This window comes from Haemaphysalis longicornis, unplaced genomic scaffold (genome assembly GCF_048455015.1).
Source record: "Haemaphysalis longicornis isolate Haplotype H1 unplaced genomic scaffold, Haemaphysalis longicornis Haplotype H1 scaffold_10, whole genome shotgun sequence".
NCBI lineage: Eukaryota > Metazoa > Arthropoda > Arachnida > Ixodida > Ixodidae > Haemaphysalis > Haemaphysalis longicornis.
Window position 1 is genome coordinate 11,247,287 of NW_027526204.1, and position 15,816 is coordinate 11,263,102.

The 15,816-nt window shown below is 47.1% G+C and overlaps 2 protein-coding genes across 6 annotated transcripts in view; both read left to right on the forward strand.

Annotated features, from left to right (window-relative positions):
* LOC144158171 (putative protein kinase C delta type homolog) overlaps window positions 1–15,816 on the forward strand; it is a 493,518-nt gene that overhangs the window by 315,485 nt on the left and 162,217 nt on the right. The window lies entirely within an intron of this gene.
* LOC144158172 (uncharacterized) lies at window positions 512–9,849 on the forward strand. Of its 3 annotated transcripts, none has more exons than XM_077688854.1 (5): window positions 512–854; window positions 2,569–2,709; window positions 5,076–5,228; window positions 6,473–6,589; window positions 9,296–9,849. In XM_077688854.1, exons 1-4 carry the CDS (start codon window positions 848–850, stop codon window positions 6,583–6,585), a joined length of 414 nt encoding a protein of 137 aa, XP_077544980.1. In that variant the 5' UTR covers window positions 512–847; the 3' UTR covers window positions 6,586–6,589; window positions 9,296–9,849. The 3 variants fall into 3 exon arrangements, with proteins under 3 accessions (XP_077544980.1, XP_077544979.1, XP_077544978.1); XM_077688853.1 differs by lacking the exon at window positions 9,296–9,849 and adding an exon at window positions 9,038–9,216 and having other exon boundaries at window positions 516–854; window positions 2,548–2,709; XM_077688852.1 differs by having other exon boundaries at window positions 523–854; window positions 2,548–2,709.

Consider the following 15,816-nt stretch of genomic DNA (forward strand, 5'->3'; position numbering starts at 1 on the left):
AAGTTAAAAATAAATCGATTGTTTTCTGCTGAAAGGAATGCCCCCAAACCACGCGAAGACGGACGCTGTCGCCCGCTTTCCGATGCTCTCTCGCGCTGCGTCGACGCCGATATCTGGCGAGCGTAGACATCGGCGTCGCTCGGGCGTCAGCTCGCGTAGCCGTGCATTTCTGGCGACGACGTCGACGCGAGAAAACGCCGAAAGTGCTCTGCATGTGGTTGGGCCTAGCAGCCCCGACCACTGCAAAAAGAAAAGAGAATCAGCGCACATACTATGTAGCCGAGCACAGTGCAGAAACACGGTGCAGAAAATGATGTGTGTGCTATGGTGTGACTGTGAGACTGTGATAACACATGAAAGAACCGTGCTGAAGTTGGAAGCTGCTATCACTGGTTAATACAGTGCTAATTTTTATCAAGAGGTTTGTAACCCGCTAATAAATTATGTTAATTATTACAACCAAAATGATTGAGTTTTCATGTATCGCTTCATCGGCTTCATCTTCTGGCATCAACCAACGCCGCCTATATAGGCCGACTGAAGCCGTAGCCAGCCGTAGCCGCAGCCCTCACTGTTGCAACACACATGGCAACGCACATTACGCCGCGTTTCTTTTCTTGCGCTGGTCGATCGTTGTCGTATGCACGTAGTGTGACCGTGTAACAAAGCGTAACCGTGTAACGTTTTCGTTCAGTATGTTTTGGAAGGTAGAAGAGAAGTCGTTGGGCCTACGGACGAGCGTAGTTTTTTTGTGGTGGACGTCGACGACTACGAGCGTGGCGTGGGAAGTGTTTTGGCTCGGCGACAGCGAGACGCGGGAAGATTATTCGACGGCACCATCGTTCACATGACCGGTAAGTGTTCTTACCCTTAAATTGTGCATAGCAGTGTCTGAGCGCTTTTTAGCAGTTTTACATCTGCCACTACCGCAGAAAGTAAGGAATGAATATCGGCATGCCGGCTGTGCCGTCGGAAGGCACGGAGATCCGCTTCACAGTATATGGCGCCGACGCCGAAGAAAATTGCTCGTATTACCACCTTGCACATTTTCCACGTAACACGCTCTATTCAGGACTCTGCTGGCTACCAGTTAGTCGGGTTAGGAATTCATCTGCATTGTTCGTGTCTGCGTCGAGTAGTCGCCAAGCCACATTCTCACGTACAGTCGGCAAAAGGCTTTAACGCGCGAGCGGCGTGCTCCGGAGTGCGCGGGAGACACGTAGTGATAACGCCTGGTTTAAGATAGGTAGAATGTGTGCATGCGAGGCCCGTATCAGCGCGATGGCTGTGTCCCTCCTCGTTGCACCCGTCGCCTTGGCTTCCACGCCTTCTTTAACCGTAATAAGCGCTGTGTGCCTGCGCTGCCGGGCCGGAAAACAAAACTGGAGATTACCCGCCTTAACGCTCGTTGTGCGAGTTTTTCGTCTGCGTTAGCCTTGGCGCACAGCTGTTCATTGCGTTATCGTTCCGCCAATAGCTGCATGAGTCCCTTGAGCGCCACTGTCCGGTTTCAGGGCTCGGCTTTGCATGTCACTGCTGACGGGCTCACGCCACAATACTCAGTGCACTGTACAAGCGATCACGGCCCGATATCTAGTTACTAGTTATCGTGTGTAGTAGGTGTTTTTTTACTAAGTTGTATTGCGTATATTTGCATTCCTTCCCACCTGCAATGTTCCCATGTATGTGTCACTTCAAGTGACTTTTTTTGCACATTCTCTTCTTTTTCTCTTTATTTGCTGTTCCGTTCTTTCAAAGTTCATTCAAAGTTTGATGTTCCCTTACAGTTCTGTGGCGACACTCACCCTTTGTTACCCCCCTTACACAATGCCCTGCAACAAGGGCCTGTAAGGTATTTTTAAATAATAATAATAATAATAATACTGTAAAACACCGGCAGCGATGCGTTTTCTGCTATTGTCGTTCGTTGTCTCGCATACAGGAAAACACTCCTGTCTAAATTGTGTAGGGCGCCGCAAAAAAAGCGTTGCGCGTAGTTAAACGCAGCCAACGCTCTACTACCAATCGCTCATTTCCGCCATTGTTTCCCGGCCCGGCAGTGCAGGCAGCGCTTCTCACGATGAAAGAAGGTACGGAATTGAAGGCGACGGGCACAGCGACAAGGGAAAGAACCGTCGCGCATGCTCGCATTCTACCGGTGTCAAACCAGGCGTTCTCACTAAGTGTCTCGCGCGCAGTCTAGAGCACGCCGCTCGCGCGTTATAGACAAGCCTTTTGCCGACTGTACGAGCTTCGAAATCGTGGTTTTTCTGTGAAGGCCATCTTGCCAGCAGCCACTGCAGTAATGTTATTTGTAAATGCTCTTATCGAACATGACGCACATAAATGCCAAGGCGCTAGAATAGCCACCGCTTTCAGGTATGTTTATTAGGGGAAGTCAATATTTGCATGAAAGTTGACCTCATAACTATCATTAAACACGTGTAAAATGACACTGAAGTGTGCTTGTTGCTTTAAATAGGTGTCATTATGGTGGACGAGGCTCGGAACAAGTATGGCATGTTATCTCTTGACCTCTCATTGCAGGCAGACAAAAAAACTGCGAAGGCAGAGAAAAGATCAGCGAAGGTCGACATCATTCTTCGAGCTGCCACAAGGGACCAAGACCCTGTAGCAGTTTTAAGGAAGAGGGTCGTGCAATTGGAGGCCGAGATGCGGGGGCTGCGATCACTCAACATGGAGTGGCCGGCAAGTTCTTTTCACCAGTGCGTAAACAATGCTCCATCTGTGTGCATGGCTTCTTATCACTATTATGAGCTAAGCAACGTACCAGATACTGCAGTTGCTATCATGCTTAGTTGGCTGTAATGTCAACTGTTGCAGGAAGGTTTCACTTCCTCAAACATGTGGCATTACCATCTAAGGAGCCTACAGCCTGATTGAACAGGTTCCTTTCTTTGGGTGGGTAAAAACAAAACTGCCCTGCAGCACGACCTTGTCACGTGGCTTCTATACGAAGATTTTGAGCTATTGGTTTATCTAGTTGCTAGCCATGGCCTTTTTGCAGGCACTGCATAAATTACTGCCCATTGAAAGTGCTTTACTCGCTGTAAAGGATTTTGACAATGAGATTGTTTGGAAGAGAAGGCCTAGTAATAAAAAATTCATAAAACTGCAATTCCAGTGAAAGTGCAGGAACACGGCAATGCTGTTTTATGTTTTGTAGCAGACTTGCTAACAATGTGACTATGAGTGAGCAACACAACTTATTGCTCTATATTTTTCATACAGCCCCAACCCTAAAAGTGACTTGTTAGTCTCATAAAAGGACAATCTGCACCTATGTAGAATGACTTGTTTGCGATTTTGTGCGTGCTGAGAATGGTATTGACCAAACTTTAAATTCCTTTAAAAGCGGAGCAATTTATTAAAGGCTGTGGCTAGCGTTCCGTCCAGACGGAACGATATACAAGTGCTGAAGTTCCGTCGAGACGGAACGGGGCGCTGCGGGTTATGCTTCCGTCCAGACGGAATACGTCTGAGCGCTTAGCGTTCGCCGGCGTGAAATTTGTACAGCTCCGTCTAGGTGAAAGGAAAACCGGCTGATTAGACAACGTGCTCCGTCTTCAGATTTGGTGTAGGCGTTGTGCTTCGGATAATGGCAGTATTGTACTGGGTTCGATTCCCCCCGGACATGCTTTTTTTTTTTTTTTCCTTTGCGTGGTTGAGCCAGCGTTTTGCAACAGTTAACTTCTTGCCCACTTTGCAATTGACGCGGGGAGAGCAGTCGGTCTTGATTTCGCACTCAACCGGCTGCTCCGCTACCGCTCAATAGAGCCAAGGCCGACGTGTCCATCGCCAGAGTTCCGATCACCTCTAGTTCGTAATGGTGATTCGTAACGGTGACTCCAGCTAGTCAATGAGCAGAAGTGGTTTGACCGGTAGGGTAAAAATCTACAAAACTCAAGAAAGGCGATCGGACGGAGCATTTTCTGCCCGCGAAAATGCGCCGCGCACGCCACAGGCGCGCTGACGCTGCAGCGGAACCACTGGTACGCTGCGACCGGCGCGGCTAGTGGCAGGAACATGGCGGCGGCTTCGGCCGCGAAGTGGTGTAGGGAAACTATGGTGTCGGGAGCACGAGCGACCGCTCAAAATGCCGCTCAAGACATGCACGAAGTTGCTTGAGCGGTAAAGGAGCTTATAATTTTGGGCGAGAATGGTACTACAAAACATCATCCGCACAGCTAGTGAAAGCGCCCATGCAGTATCTGCCGGGGTGGTGGCCTAAAATCTCTGGCTATCTATGCTGGCGGAGCCAGCCGGCTGAGTCTAGCGCTTCGAAACTGCCGCCATGAGGCGCATGCCTCCCCAATGGCGCAAGTCGCAGGCTCCTCCCACTGCCGCGCGCGACACGCGTCATTTTCTGAGTGAGGCAGCTAGAAGACGCGGGCGTCAAAAAAAAAAACCCCGCTTCACAACAAGCAGCGAGGGCAGTCGTTCTTGATATTTACCCAGCTGAATGAACCGCTTCCGCTCATTGACTAGCCAGAAGAACCATTAATTAGTAATCACCATTACGAACTAGAGGCGATCGGAACTCTGGCGATGGACACGTCGGCCTTGGCTCTATTGAGCGGTAGCGGAGCAGCCGGTTGAGTGCGAAATAAAAGACCGACTGCTCTCACCGCGTCAATTGTAAAGTGGGCAAGAAGTTAGCTGTTGCATAACGCTGGCGCAACCACGCAAAAAAAAAAAAGAAAAACCAAGCATGTCCGGGGGGAATCGAACCCGGTACAATACTGCCATTATCCGAGGAGCAACCCCTACACCACATCTGAAGGTGGAGCAGGGCGTCTAATCAGCCGGTTTTGCTTTCGTCCGGACGGAACTGTACAAATTTCACGCCAGCTCCGTCGGGACGGAACGCTAAGCTCTCAGTTGTATTCCGTCTGGACGGAAGGATAACCCGCAGCGCCCTGTTCCGTCTGGACGGAACTTTAGCACTTGTATATCGTTCCGTCTGGACGGAACGCTAGCCACAGCCTTTATTAAAACTGATTGCCTGTACTACGTATTGTTCTAAGAGTGCAACACTTTTTCATGTGACTCAGGCACCTCTCCAGGGAGTGAAAAGAGTGGACATGGCCTGCAGCTCCCTGCCAGCATGAGCCCTGCAGAACCACCAGCACCCGACACCAGCTGCGCCAGCACGAGCCTGGCGGCACTACCAGCACGAGCCCTCTATGGCGCTGGCTGTGAAGAAAGTAGGTGTTTAACGCTTTCTTTCTGTTAGTCCCAGAACTTGGCTTGTTTTTGCTACTGTAGAAAGTAATCGTTTTGTAAAACATGGGGTATGTTCGCCAAACAGGGTCACGTAAGACAACTCCAAAGCGGCGGACTGCTGTGCAGCTACAACAAGCATAGTGTGCCCAGTACCAACAGCAGTGCTCATCAATATTTCTATGCTTATGTGTATTTTGTACATTTATTGTTTCTCGCACCATTCATGCTGCTGTAAAATGAATATGCATTGCATTTATGCGCAAATAGCTCATTTGGAAAGCTTGCAAGCCGTACCTAATTTGTGTTTGCTTTTGCCGGCCTCAGCCAATCGCACAGCTGGGCACATAGGATATCTAGGTTCTGTTGCGGGAAATGAGCTAGTGGGTTGCATGGCCATTCCCTTTTTCCTTACTTATATAGCTTATTTGGGGATGAAAGTGGTGTCACTATGATTTTAACGTGGCAATCTTTCGAATGAACCAAACTTGTGATGTGTCTGCATGGCCCCTTTAGCTGAAAGTTTTACAAGCTGGCATATACTTTTGGAGAGAAGTTTTATGAGTGTAATGTTATGCTCTGCAGTAATATAAATGAGAAAAGCACCACTTTTTTAGCACGGGGAGCATTCGTTTTACTGCGAAACAGTCTGTGTTTCAACCCCCCCCCCCTTTGGGTTTTATTCCAGTGAAGCCATTTTCTGGGTGCCGCTTGCTCTTGTCATTTTTGCTAAGCACACACATATAAGCGGTTGCTAGTTTACGCGTGCACATGTGGGGACCAGAGGAAGGAGGGTAGGTCGTGCAGGCAAAACTATAGGTTTCACACCCTCTTACATGTGGAGCCTTACACATGGATGTCGAACAGCCAAATGCGACCTGTCTGGTGTCTTCACTAGTCGAGCAAATTGGGTTGTGTGCTACGCACACAGTAAGGGAAACAGACAGCCCCATGTTTGTTTTCTAGAATAAAGCTCGAGTCTGTCCAAGTTTAATTCAGTAAAACGACTGGTAAGTATGCTGCCTTGCAAATTATGAACAAACGTGGTTTGTTTCGTGCACTTCGTCGACTGCGCCCGGCTTCGCAGCTCATCTATGTGGAGCCATTGTGTTTCGTTCTATGAAATGGCAGAGGTTAAAAACACAGTTTTGGCAGTCTAATTTGCAGTCTTTTTACGTTGTTTGCCATTGTCTTGCATTACATGTATTGTTTTGTTCTATTGATGCAGATCCCTTCTGGCACTACCTGCAGATGAAGGGCTGCGAACCAGGAGACATGAGCAAGCGACACATGCTGCTAGTGAGATATCTAGCACGAGGGTCCGTGGATCTGCACCAATAAGAAGGTACATGTTTACTAATTTGGTTGCTGGAAACCTAGGCCAGTGTCTCTACTGTTTTAAAGGGACCCTGCAGCACTTGCCATCGACTACTCGGAATGTAGTTTGGGGTAAAGTCTATTGTCCTAGAAATCGCCCTTCGAAGAATTATGAAAAGCTCTTTACTGTCACCGAAACTATGCAGGATTAGAAATCGCGCATAGTTGTTCTCTCTCAACTCGACTGCGGACAACGCAACGAAAGCTGTGTGCTCTCTCCTGGAGAGGGGGGCGGCTTGCAGCGTTCTCTTCGGCGTCCTTGGACATATCATAGGCTGGGGAGTATTCTCTGCAACGTGGGGGGGGGGAGTCAATTCTGGTTTGGTGCCACAAAAAAGCAGGCATGGCTGCCTGCTTGCAAGCGCGCGCTCAGGCTGGTAGAGCGTTTTTGAAGCATTAAGCAATTGTTGCTTAGTGGTCTCGTTGAAAGGAGAGTATTGAGTTTTTCACTCAAACTCCGTGCGCACTCAGCAAAAGAAATACCAAACTGCGCGTGCATGTTTAGGCATAGAACAGATTGGTACACAGCGCCGATGACGGCGAATCCTCACAAGAAATGTGAGAAATGAGTCGCAAAGTTGACCAGCGACAGCCAATTGAACAGCCATGGCCGCAATGACGTCGTTTAGGCCATGCCAAGAGCGAAGAGTGCGCGGTTGGTTTTTCCCCGTCTTTCGCGATTTGTGTGCTCACCGCTTCACATGGACTGGTAATATTTGGCTCAGGTATTCCTGGCAGTGTAATCTAAACATTGTGCAGGTTTACTGGCACTGTTTAAAGAGTGTTCCAGGGTCCTTTTAGTCCAAAATGGTCAGTTACTGAAACAGAGGCATTTTTGATTGTCTGCATTGATAGTTTGTTTGTCTAAATTGACACGGCAACTACGCACCTCGACTGAGAAGACTGCAGTTCACGCTGCGCGCAAATTTTGCATTAGGGAGTATCGGCACTTTTTCTTTTTAATATGTTTAATTTGCTGAACTTTTATCGTTGCTTAACTTTACTTAGAGATTTATGAGCTGGCTTATATATAACTCTTTGGGGAAAGTTTTATGAGTATGATGTCACGCTGTAGTAATTTAACTCTCGTTAGCACTGGAAAATTGACCGATATTTAGGGGTCCAAGAAAAAATTTTTTTCTGCAAAATCATTGGTAAGAACTAATTAAGATAAAAAAAATTACCACGCGTGGTGCCCGTGCCATGCGGTGAAGTCCAACCTGAGTTTCAACATGGGCAATTTTGGGTGGTTCCCTGGAAGAAATCTGGCGATTTGACATTATCAGAGGCACCAATGTGTCCCCGTGTGACGTAAAAACATTTTGTCAGTGACTGACTGCATTTACAGCCAGCACAGTATTCGGGACAAGCATGCGATGCGGAAAAACATGCATGGAGTTGAAAATGTAACTCCGTGGTTGATGCTTGTTGACGTTCACTGTCAGTTATCGCTAAAAACAAACTTGCGGTTTATCATCACCTTCTGACTCGCTATTGTAGCCTTGCTTACAGAAATGCGGTGCAATGCGCTAAAATCGTGCCCCGCAAACTTTGCCCAAGTAGCTGTTGTGCGATAATAAAGATCAGCACTATGAGCCTCATGCATTGCAGCGCACCTAACATTTTTGAAATGAAACAGTACAAAAGGTATTGGAGACTCCATCCGAATAGACCTTTCAATTAAGGAGCAGCACTAGACCTCTGGAGATACCCTTGTATGGAAACGAAACTGGCAGGCGGACAGCTGGGGGTGTGTAAAGCCGGTTTGAAGTGCTCTTTTCGTCGGAACTGATATCTGGTGACTGGGCGTTATCTTTTGACTTGCATCGGAAGTTCTTATTGCAGAAAACGTTTTAGGGTGGGGGGGAAATCAGGAGTGGCATGCTTTTTTTTTGTGAGGATGTTTAGCGGATGCTCAAGGCACCATGGCAGGTAGGCTTGAAGTTGAGTAACTGCAGAGTAACACTACATATGAATTTCGCGATGCAGAAACAAAACTGTTGTTAACTGTTTGAATGGTCCTGTGGTAAGTAGAACTACAACACAACTAAGAACAATGTGCGCAAAGGCAATAAGACTGCCTAAAATCGTGAAGTAACTTTGCAAACGGGCACTGCTTGATATTTTCAGCCGATTTCAGGGGTTATTACTGTGTGACTGCAAACCTGACGTTTAAAAATTATCATCTGATTCCCCCTTCATGCCCTGATAATAAAAAACCAAACGCTGATGCAGAGTACCTACGGTTGGCATGCATTGTTCTTTAGTAGCAGTGACGCGCAAAGACCACTCCCCTTTCTGCACCCATGTGATGCAAATGCATGTCAAAAATCACGTTTTTGTTGAAAAATGAAAACAAAACTGATTTTGAAAGGACATTTTCTGAGCTAAGTCCTAATGGCTTGACTTGTTCCAGAATTGCCAGGAACGCTGTGGAAAGGGGCTTGCAAGGTATCGTTTAAATTGAACGTTTTTGAATAGGCACAGTAATGTGAAAAGCACTTTATCAGCAATAGAGAGCACTTCTTATTGCTCAGCATGCAGAAGCGTGTTTAGCTTTTATAAAATGGCACAGTTTAAGGACACAGTATTAGCAGTATGATTTTCAGTCTTTTTGTGCTGCCTGTCATTGTCTTGCATCAATGTTCGTTTTTTTTTTTTTCTATCGATGCAGGTTTCTTCTGGCATTACCTCCAAGTGAAGGTCTGCGAGCAAGCTGAAATGCACAAGCGCTGCAAGCTTCTGGCTAGATATCTCGCGCAGAATTTCGCTGGTCTGCGCCGATAGGAGGTACATGGGCTTGTTTGCCAATTTAGCTGGTGTGAACACCAGAGCCAGTGTCTCTACCGTTTTAATACTAAACAGTCATTGTGAGAAATGGCGGCATTTTTAATGGTGGATGTAATTTGCAATGTCGTTTTTGTGCTTCATGAGGTGTGCATTGATAGTTTTTTTGTGGCTTTCTGCAGCTGTACAATTCATTAGTGGCAGCCTGTAGCTATTGGTGGCTTTTCCCTGGGAATGTAGTGTATTTACTATAAGGTTTTTGCAGCTTCAGACAACTTTGCAGCGTTAGAATTGCGCGGATCATCCATAGTGTGTGTAGTTAGGGACGGTGCACTTTCAGCCTTCGGCAAGCCAATTCTAATGGTACTTGTACTTGTTTTTTCGAGCCTGGAGCTGTGTGTGCATGAAGGAAACTAAAATAAAATTTTTGTATTCTCTTCAGTTTGCCTGTGCATGGGCTCGTGGCATATTTGGGCTGTCTTAACTGTTCACTTACAGTGGACAGCCCAAATACAGTGCTAGGCTGGATTCAAAAATACTGATATTTGCTGCAACAGAATTGTTATGAATGCATTGTGCGACAGGTCAGGACTGCAAGACGCCAGGAATACATAACACAGCATCAGGACTTCGACAAGACAGGCATGATTCTCGCAGTAGAGCATCAGAACTGTGACATACTACAGGATTACTACAGGACTACGACATACTACAGGATTACTACAGGGCTACGACATACTACAGGATCACTACAGGTTTACTACAGGACTATGACATACTACAGGATCACTACAGGACTACAACACACGATAAAACAACAAAATTGCTACAGGAATACTACACACGACAAATGTCAGAATGACGACACAACACGACGACTGTACGACAAGACTACGACGGTACGACTGTACGACACGCAAAAATACGACAAACGACGTACTACAGAAATTTTTCTGTTGTCATTTTCGACTGGGTTCTTGCTTTTTTTCGTTAAAAAAACATCTTTTGTGGCTGCAATGGAGCCGAGTGAGATACTGAATCCTAGTTCTTTCAAATTTAACAAAGTTGTATTTTCTCTTCATGGCTCCTTTAAGGCAGGAAGAGGCGCCTTCGAACTGTGCCCTACAAAGCGCCTCAATGCTTTCTTCTGTCACTGTAACAAACGTTTTGTGCTAAGGCATACTGCTTGCCTGACGTTCGTGGCAGTCTGCATTAAAATATAAGATTTATTTATTTATTTATTTATTTATTTATTTATTTATTTATTTATTTATTTATTTATTTATTTATTTATTTATTTATTTATTCAGGTGCCCCTAAATGCCCTCCGCAGGAGGGTAGTACGTACGAGGAGCATTCGCATACATCAAACAAACAAAATATGAACGGTGAATGGGTGCTAACAAAATCACAAATTATCAATCTAGAAAAACACAAGCAATAGAACTTCTCTAACGCATAACTATAAATCACATAACTACAAAATCACATTACTACAAAAAAAGAGGAAAGCATATGAAAGCAAGAAAAAAAGACAATTAGGTGGCTTCATTCCTTAACAAGTATAGACCTTATGCAAAAACAGGCGCCGTGTTGCGGGAACCGCGTGCGCTTTCGCCATGTTGGGGGATTCCCGGATATCCGGATATCGCAGTACACATGATAGCGGGGGGGTTAGCGACGTGCACGTCGGCATTTATCGTAGTCCAAGTTGCTTATATACTGTCGCGTAACTTGCTGTGCACAAAGATGATACGAGGACGACCACGGAAAAAGCGTACACACGGAAGCGTGATTCGAGCCCTGCGTGAAGTCGCTTGCGGGTGTCGACTTCCCTCCGCGCAGCAATATTATAGCTAGATCACATGCATAGTCACGAAATGAATAATATGTACAGGGCTAAAAAGGTCCCAAAGTGAGCTATTTGCTAGCCCTGTATTTGCCGCGGAGCACTCCTCCCTGCTGGTAGTTAAGGCGCACTGCATCGGTCAGCTCGTGCTTTATCGTGAGAGTAGAGAATTGAGTCTGCCGTTCATGCTTTGCGCACCCGCGCTTTCTTTTTATTCTGGACGTTCGGTAGGCTTTTATGGAAGTACTACGCATTCTTGTGTTTGCCAAACATTACAGGAAATAAAGGAACCGCGAGAGTTCCAACCTTCAGGTAGCGCCATGAGTAGCGCAAGTAACGTACGTAGTAATTCCGTGTATCAGTCATTTACCGCTCGTCGCCTGCTGTTCGACGGTAGCCTATTTTTCCAAGATCAAATTTTTCGAGCGTAATTTTCTAAGCGGTACAGTGCACCAAGTTTTGTTGTCCACGGCGCGAGTAATGGACGCCCAGTGGTCGCTGCGACGCACGCGCTCACGAGCGCTCGGCAATTGATTGGTAATTTAAATATTGATTGGAAATTTATTGGTAATTTATTGCCATTGTCTAACGCGCAACACGCCACACACGTTTGATTTTGATTTGATTTGATTTTTATTCTACACGCTACACACATTACGGCCAGCTGCAACAGCTCCGCTGTTAAAAAATGCCAGGTATGCAATTTATTTTGTTAAATGTTTTTTTTTTTTCAGGTTTCCTCTGCGTCCCAGAGAATCCTTAGCGTATAGCTACATCGCGAGTGCCCCCCCTCCCCTATTTCAACCTCAGGACAGCCCGTAAGTTTCGAGGCGTTTCAGGAATAACCTCCTGAGAAACCCGCAGGATCCGAACCAACACGGATGAATTTTCAATGTTTGCGTTCTCAAAGCCAAAAAAAAAAGAAAGAAACGCGACAGCCTCCCGCAGCTTCCCTGCCGGTTCTTCCCTGAGTGCTTTTTCGAAGCATAATGCGTATTTACGAAGTCGCCCGCAAATGTGGGCAACAGAGAAAGGTTCACAGATCACTCGTCGCTCATTTTGCTGCGCTGAAATCTGAATATAAAAGGATCGCCAAGCCGAGAAAGCCCCTCACACGCTCCGTACCAAGCAATCCCGCGATCGCCACCCCCCAACATGGCGTCGCGTGCTCGTTTCGTTTTTCTTCCGGTGGATGGCGGCACTTTTGCATAAGGTCTATTAAATTTTGTTATGCTAGCTTCAGTGGCAATGTAGTGTGGTAGGTTATTCCACTCTACTAATGTGCGTGGAAGTGTCTCAAGTACATATCTTGAGACACTTGCACTCCTTACGGCCTAAGAAATGTTTCCTGTTCGAAGTCCCCTATGAAGCAGAAAAAAGCCTTAGTTCTCAAGGTGCCAGCACCACTATTTGCCCCGGGCGCAAGAAAATAACAGTAGTCCGTCAAGCATCCCTGAAAACAGTGTCGCGTGCTCCTTGTGCTGCATTCATGCACCTCGTCAAACTCCCAACACACTCCTCCTCCTATTCAATTTCATGCACAACCCCCAAGAAACGCGGCACTACGCATAAAACCTTGGTATACCTTTTTCCCGACTTTTCTCCCCTCGTCGTATTAAAGTGAAACCCGGTTATAGCGAACTCCAATATGCGCCGCGATTAGTTCGATACATTCAATAGTTCGATATAGCCGAACCCGCCTATAGCGAATGTATTGTTACGAGTTCACAGTACGCGGGAATCCCCTTGCCATCCTCGCATGCAGAAACGAACAAAATAAAGTATGTCTACCATACACAAAACAATCGATTTATTTCAAATAATAAAGCTACTTTCCAAGCCTTACCTGCCCACCTCCAAGAAAAGCGGTGATTTTTTCTTTTCCCTTTCGTTTTGGAAGCGTCAACTAGCACACCATTCTTTACACGAGACACTGTTTGCACCAGTTCGAGTCCGTGTCCTTCAATATCGAAGAAATATTGGCGGAGGACATCGACGGCCGAAAGCACTTCATTAAACGTCGGACGGCTTTCATTCGCGACATACTCTGGCTCCTCGGTGCTTTTCATCAGTATTACGACGGTGCTGCTGACGGTGCCCGCGTCCGAGTGGCTTACAGTGACGGCGACGTCGTCGTCGACACTCAGGAAATCTTCGATGGACACTCCTTTCGGCACAGCAGCGGGAAGGTTGGCGAGCTGCCGTCTTGGTCCGGACTCACTGACTGGGTGGGTTCCGTCGTGAGTTCCGCGCGTCGGAAACAGTTAAAAGGTCGGGCGTCATGTCACTCCATAGGAGGCGCAATGCCTCAGTCGCGGCCTTTGCTCAGTGGTCGCGGCCAATCAACATCTCAATCGCCACTCCGAGACCATGCGTTCTGGCAGCCGTTCTAGGCACGCCGAGTTCGATATATCAGATGTGAAGTTCGTTCTAAGGAACATGTTTCGCATGTATTTCCGTAACTGATTTATTTTTGTTCGATATATAGCATAATTTGCTCTATCCGGGTTCATTATAGTCGGGTTTGACTGTACTGGTCGTACACTTCGTCACACTGAACTTTCAATTATTTATTATACCACGTGTGAAAATGCTTTACTCAGTTGCAGCTGAGTCTACGTCATTTTTGTGGTTGCAGTCTTTGTCGAAGGTCTCGTCTCCACGTTCCCGTCTCCACACTCCACATTCAAATATTCGTTTACGATTCATGTCAAACCTCGGTGTGCAGTAATGGATAAATGAAATGCGAACACAAAAATGGGAACCAGAACACTCAAAATAAAGCATGCTATTTGTGGATGTAGGGCCAGTGTTATGAATGACTGATGGGCCGGATTTCGCGGAGGGTCATGATCCCGCAGTCATGGTTAAATCACACACACGAAATGTATTCAAAACCACATGGACCTAAGTAACGTCACGATGACTAATTGCACACCAAAGAGTTTGTACATAAAGGCACATGGAATACTGAAGTTATGGTGGAAAGTGCGCCCATACGGCCTAAGCGGTCATAGAACGGTGCCGAAGAGAAGAGGTGGGCTTTCAGGCCACGGCGGTCGATGGGCGTGACACTGTGTCCGCGATGCCGTCCAGCTCCGTGCGAAGAGATGCTCGCACCGTGAAAAGACTGCCCAACTGCGAGGAACGCGGCGGCGGCCGATGGCTAGCGGCAGGAGGGGAGAGCGTACGCCTGCTGCAGGACGAGGCCTCGCTGCCCGCGCTTTGCGCCACCGGAACACCGCTCACTCGTCGGGCGCATCCTCTTGTGGTGGCGTCGGAGACGTTCGTCGGGCCCTCACCCCGAGTATCTTTCCCAGCCGGGCGGTGGCTCGGGCTTCAGAGCTGGTGACAGCGCTCGGGCATACACCACGAAGGTGGCCGCCCTGCGGCCTCCTTCCCCGAACTACTTCCCAGAATTGCTGCTTTTTTCTTCTCTTTCTTTGTCTGGTTCCTCTTGAGCAGGTGCTGCGCCATCCTTTCGGTGGATTGGCCGAGCCCTGAACCAAGACCCCACTACAGCCAGCCACAATTCCCAACGTGGTTAAAGTAACTAGGGCACACGTCAATGTGACTTGCACTGAAAGAAGTCGGTCTTCAGGTGCATATTTTTGTGCCGGGTTTCATTTGTCCATGACTGTCGCTGTTCGCCAAACTGTGGTCGAGACTTTTCCTTGAAGACCCACAATTATGTTGTCGTACTCCTGGTTCTATTCACCAGCAAACTATTCGTTGCATTTTGTTGGAAGCTGTCATTAATAACGCTCCTGTGAGCCGTCGTAGGTTTAATGGTTTAATTATGTGCCATACTCTAAGCTGTCTTGAGTTTGGTGTCATATATGAATCCATATAGACTTCCTTGACGAATCCTCTCTAGGCAATGCTGATCGTGAAAAACCCAAACGCACTTATTTCATATTTCACTGTCGTTCAATTTAGCGTGTCTCAAAATAGTCGCTTTTCAACATACCGAGTCGGAAAAATGAGATATGATGCGCACGTGACAAGAGTACCCGTAATTTCGTTTAGCACTTTCAGTAATTTTGAAAGACCTGTCTCTTGGGGGCCTCAGCGGCGAAGCATTATTCCGCTTCAAGCTCACTCACCCCGGCATCCTGCGTCTAAGAATAGCCAAGCCGGAAGGACTTCTGCTTGAATAACAATGGTGCTACTTTCATTGTGAGCGTTTAGGCTTGAGGTAAACTTGGCAGCGGCTGAAAAAATGGGTGGTCCTTCCAACTAGCTGGCAGGTGAGGTATACTGTCAAGAATTTGGCGTATGTCCCTGTGGTGGCATGGAGTGTGGCTTTTTTTTACCTAAGCTGGCTCTTGAAACTGGCGCCAGAATGTAACCTCGGAAGCGACAAGCGTCAAATTGGCTTGGTTAAAGGTGATGGCGTTCCGCCGTGGCTTCTTTAGTGTATAATAGGCTGGCTTCCAGGTACCCAGGGACAGGTAAACTATACGGGCGGGAAGCGGGGCCTCTTGACAGTTCAGGCAGGCACTGCAAGGCAAGCGTAGCATTGAGTCCTATTGTTGGCTACATTTGTCGCAGCTTCT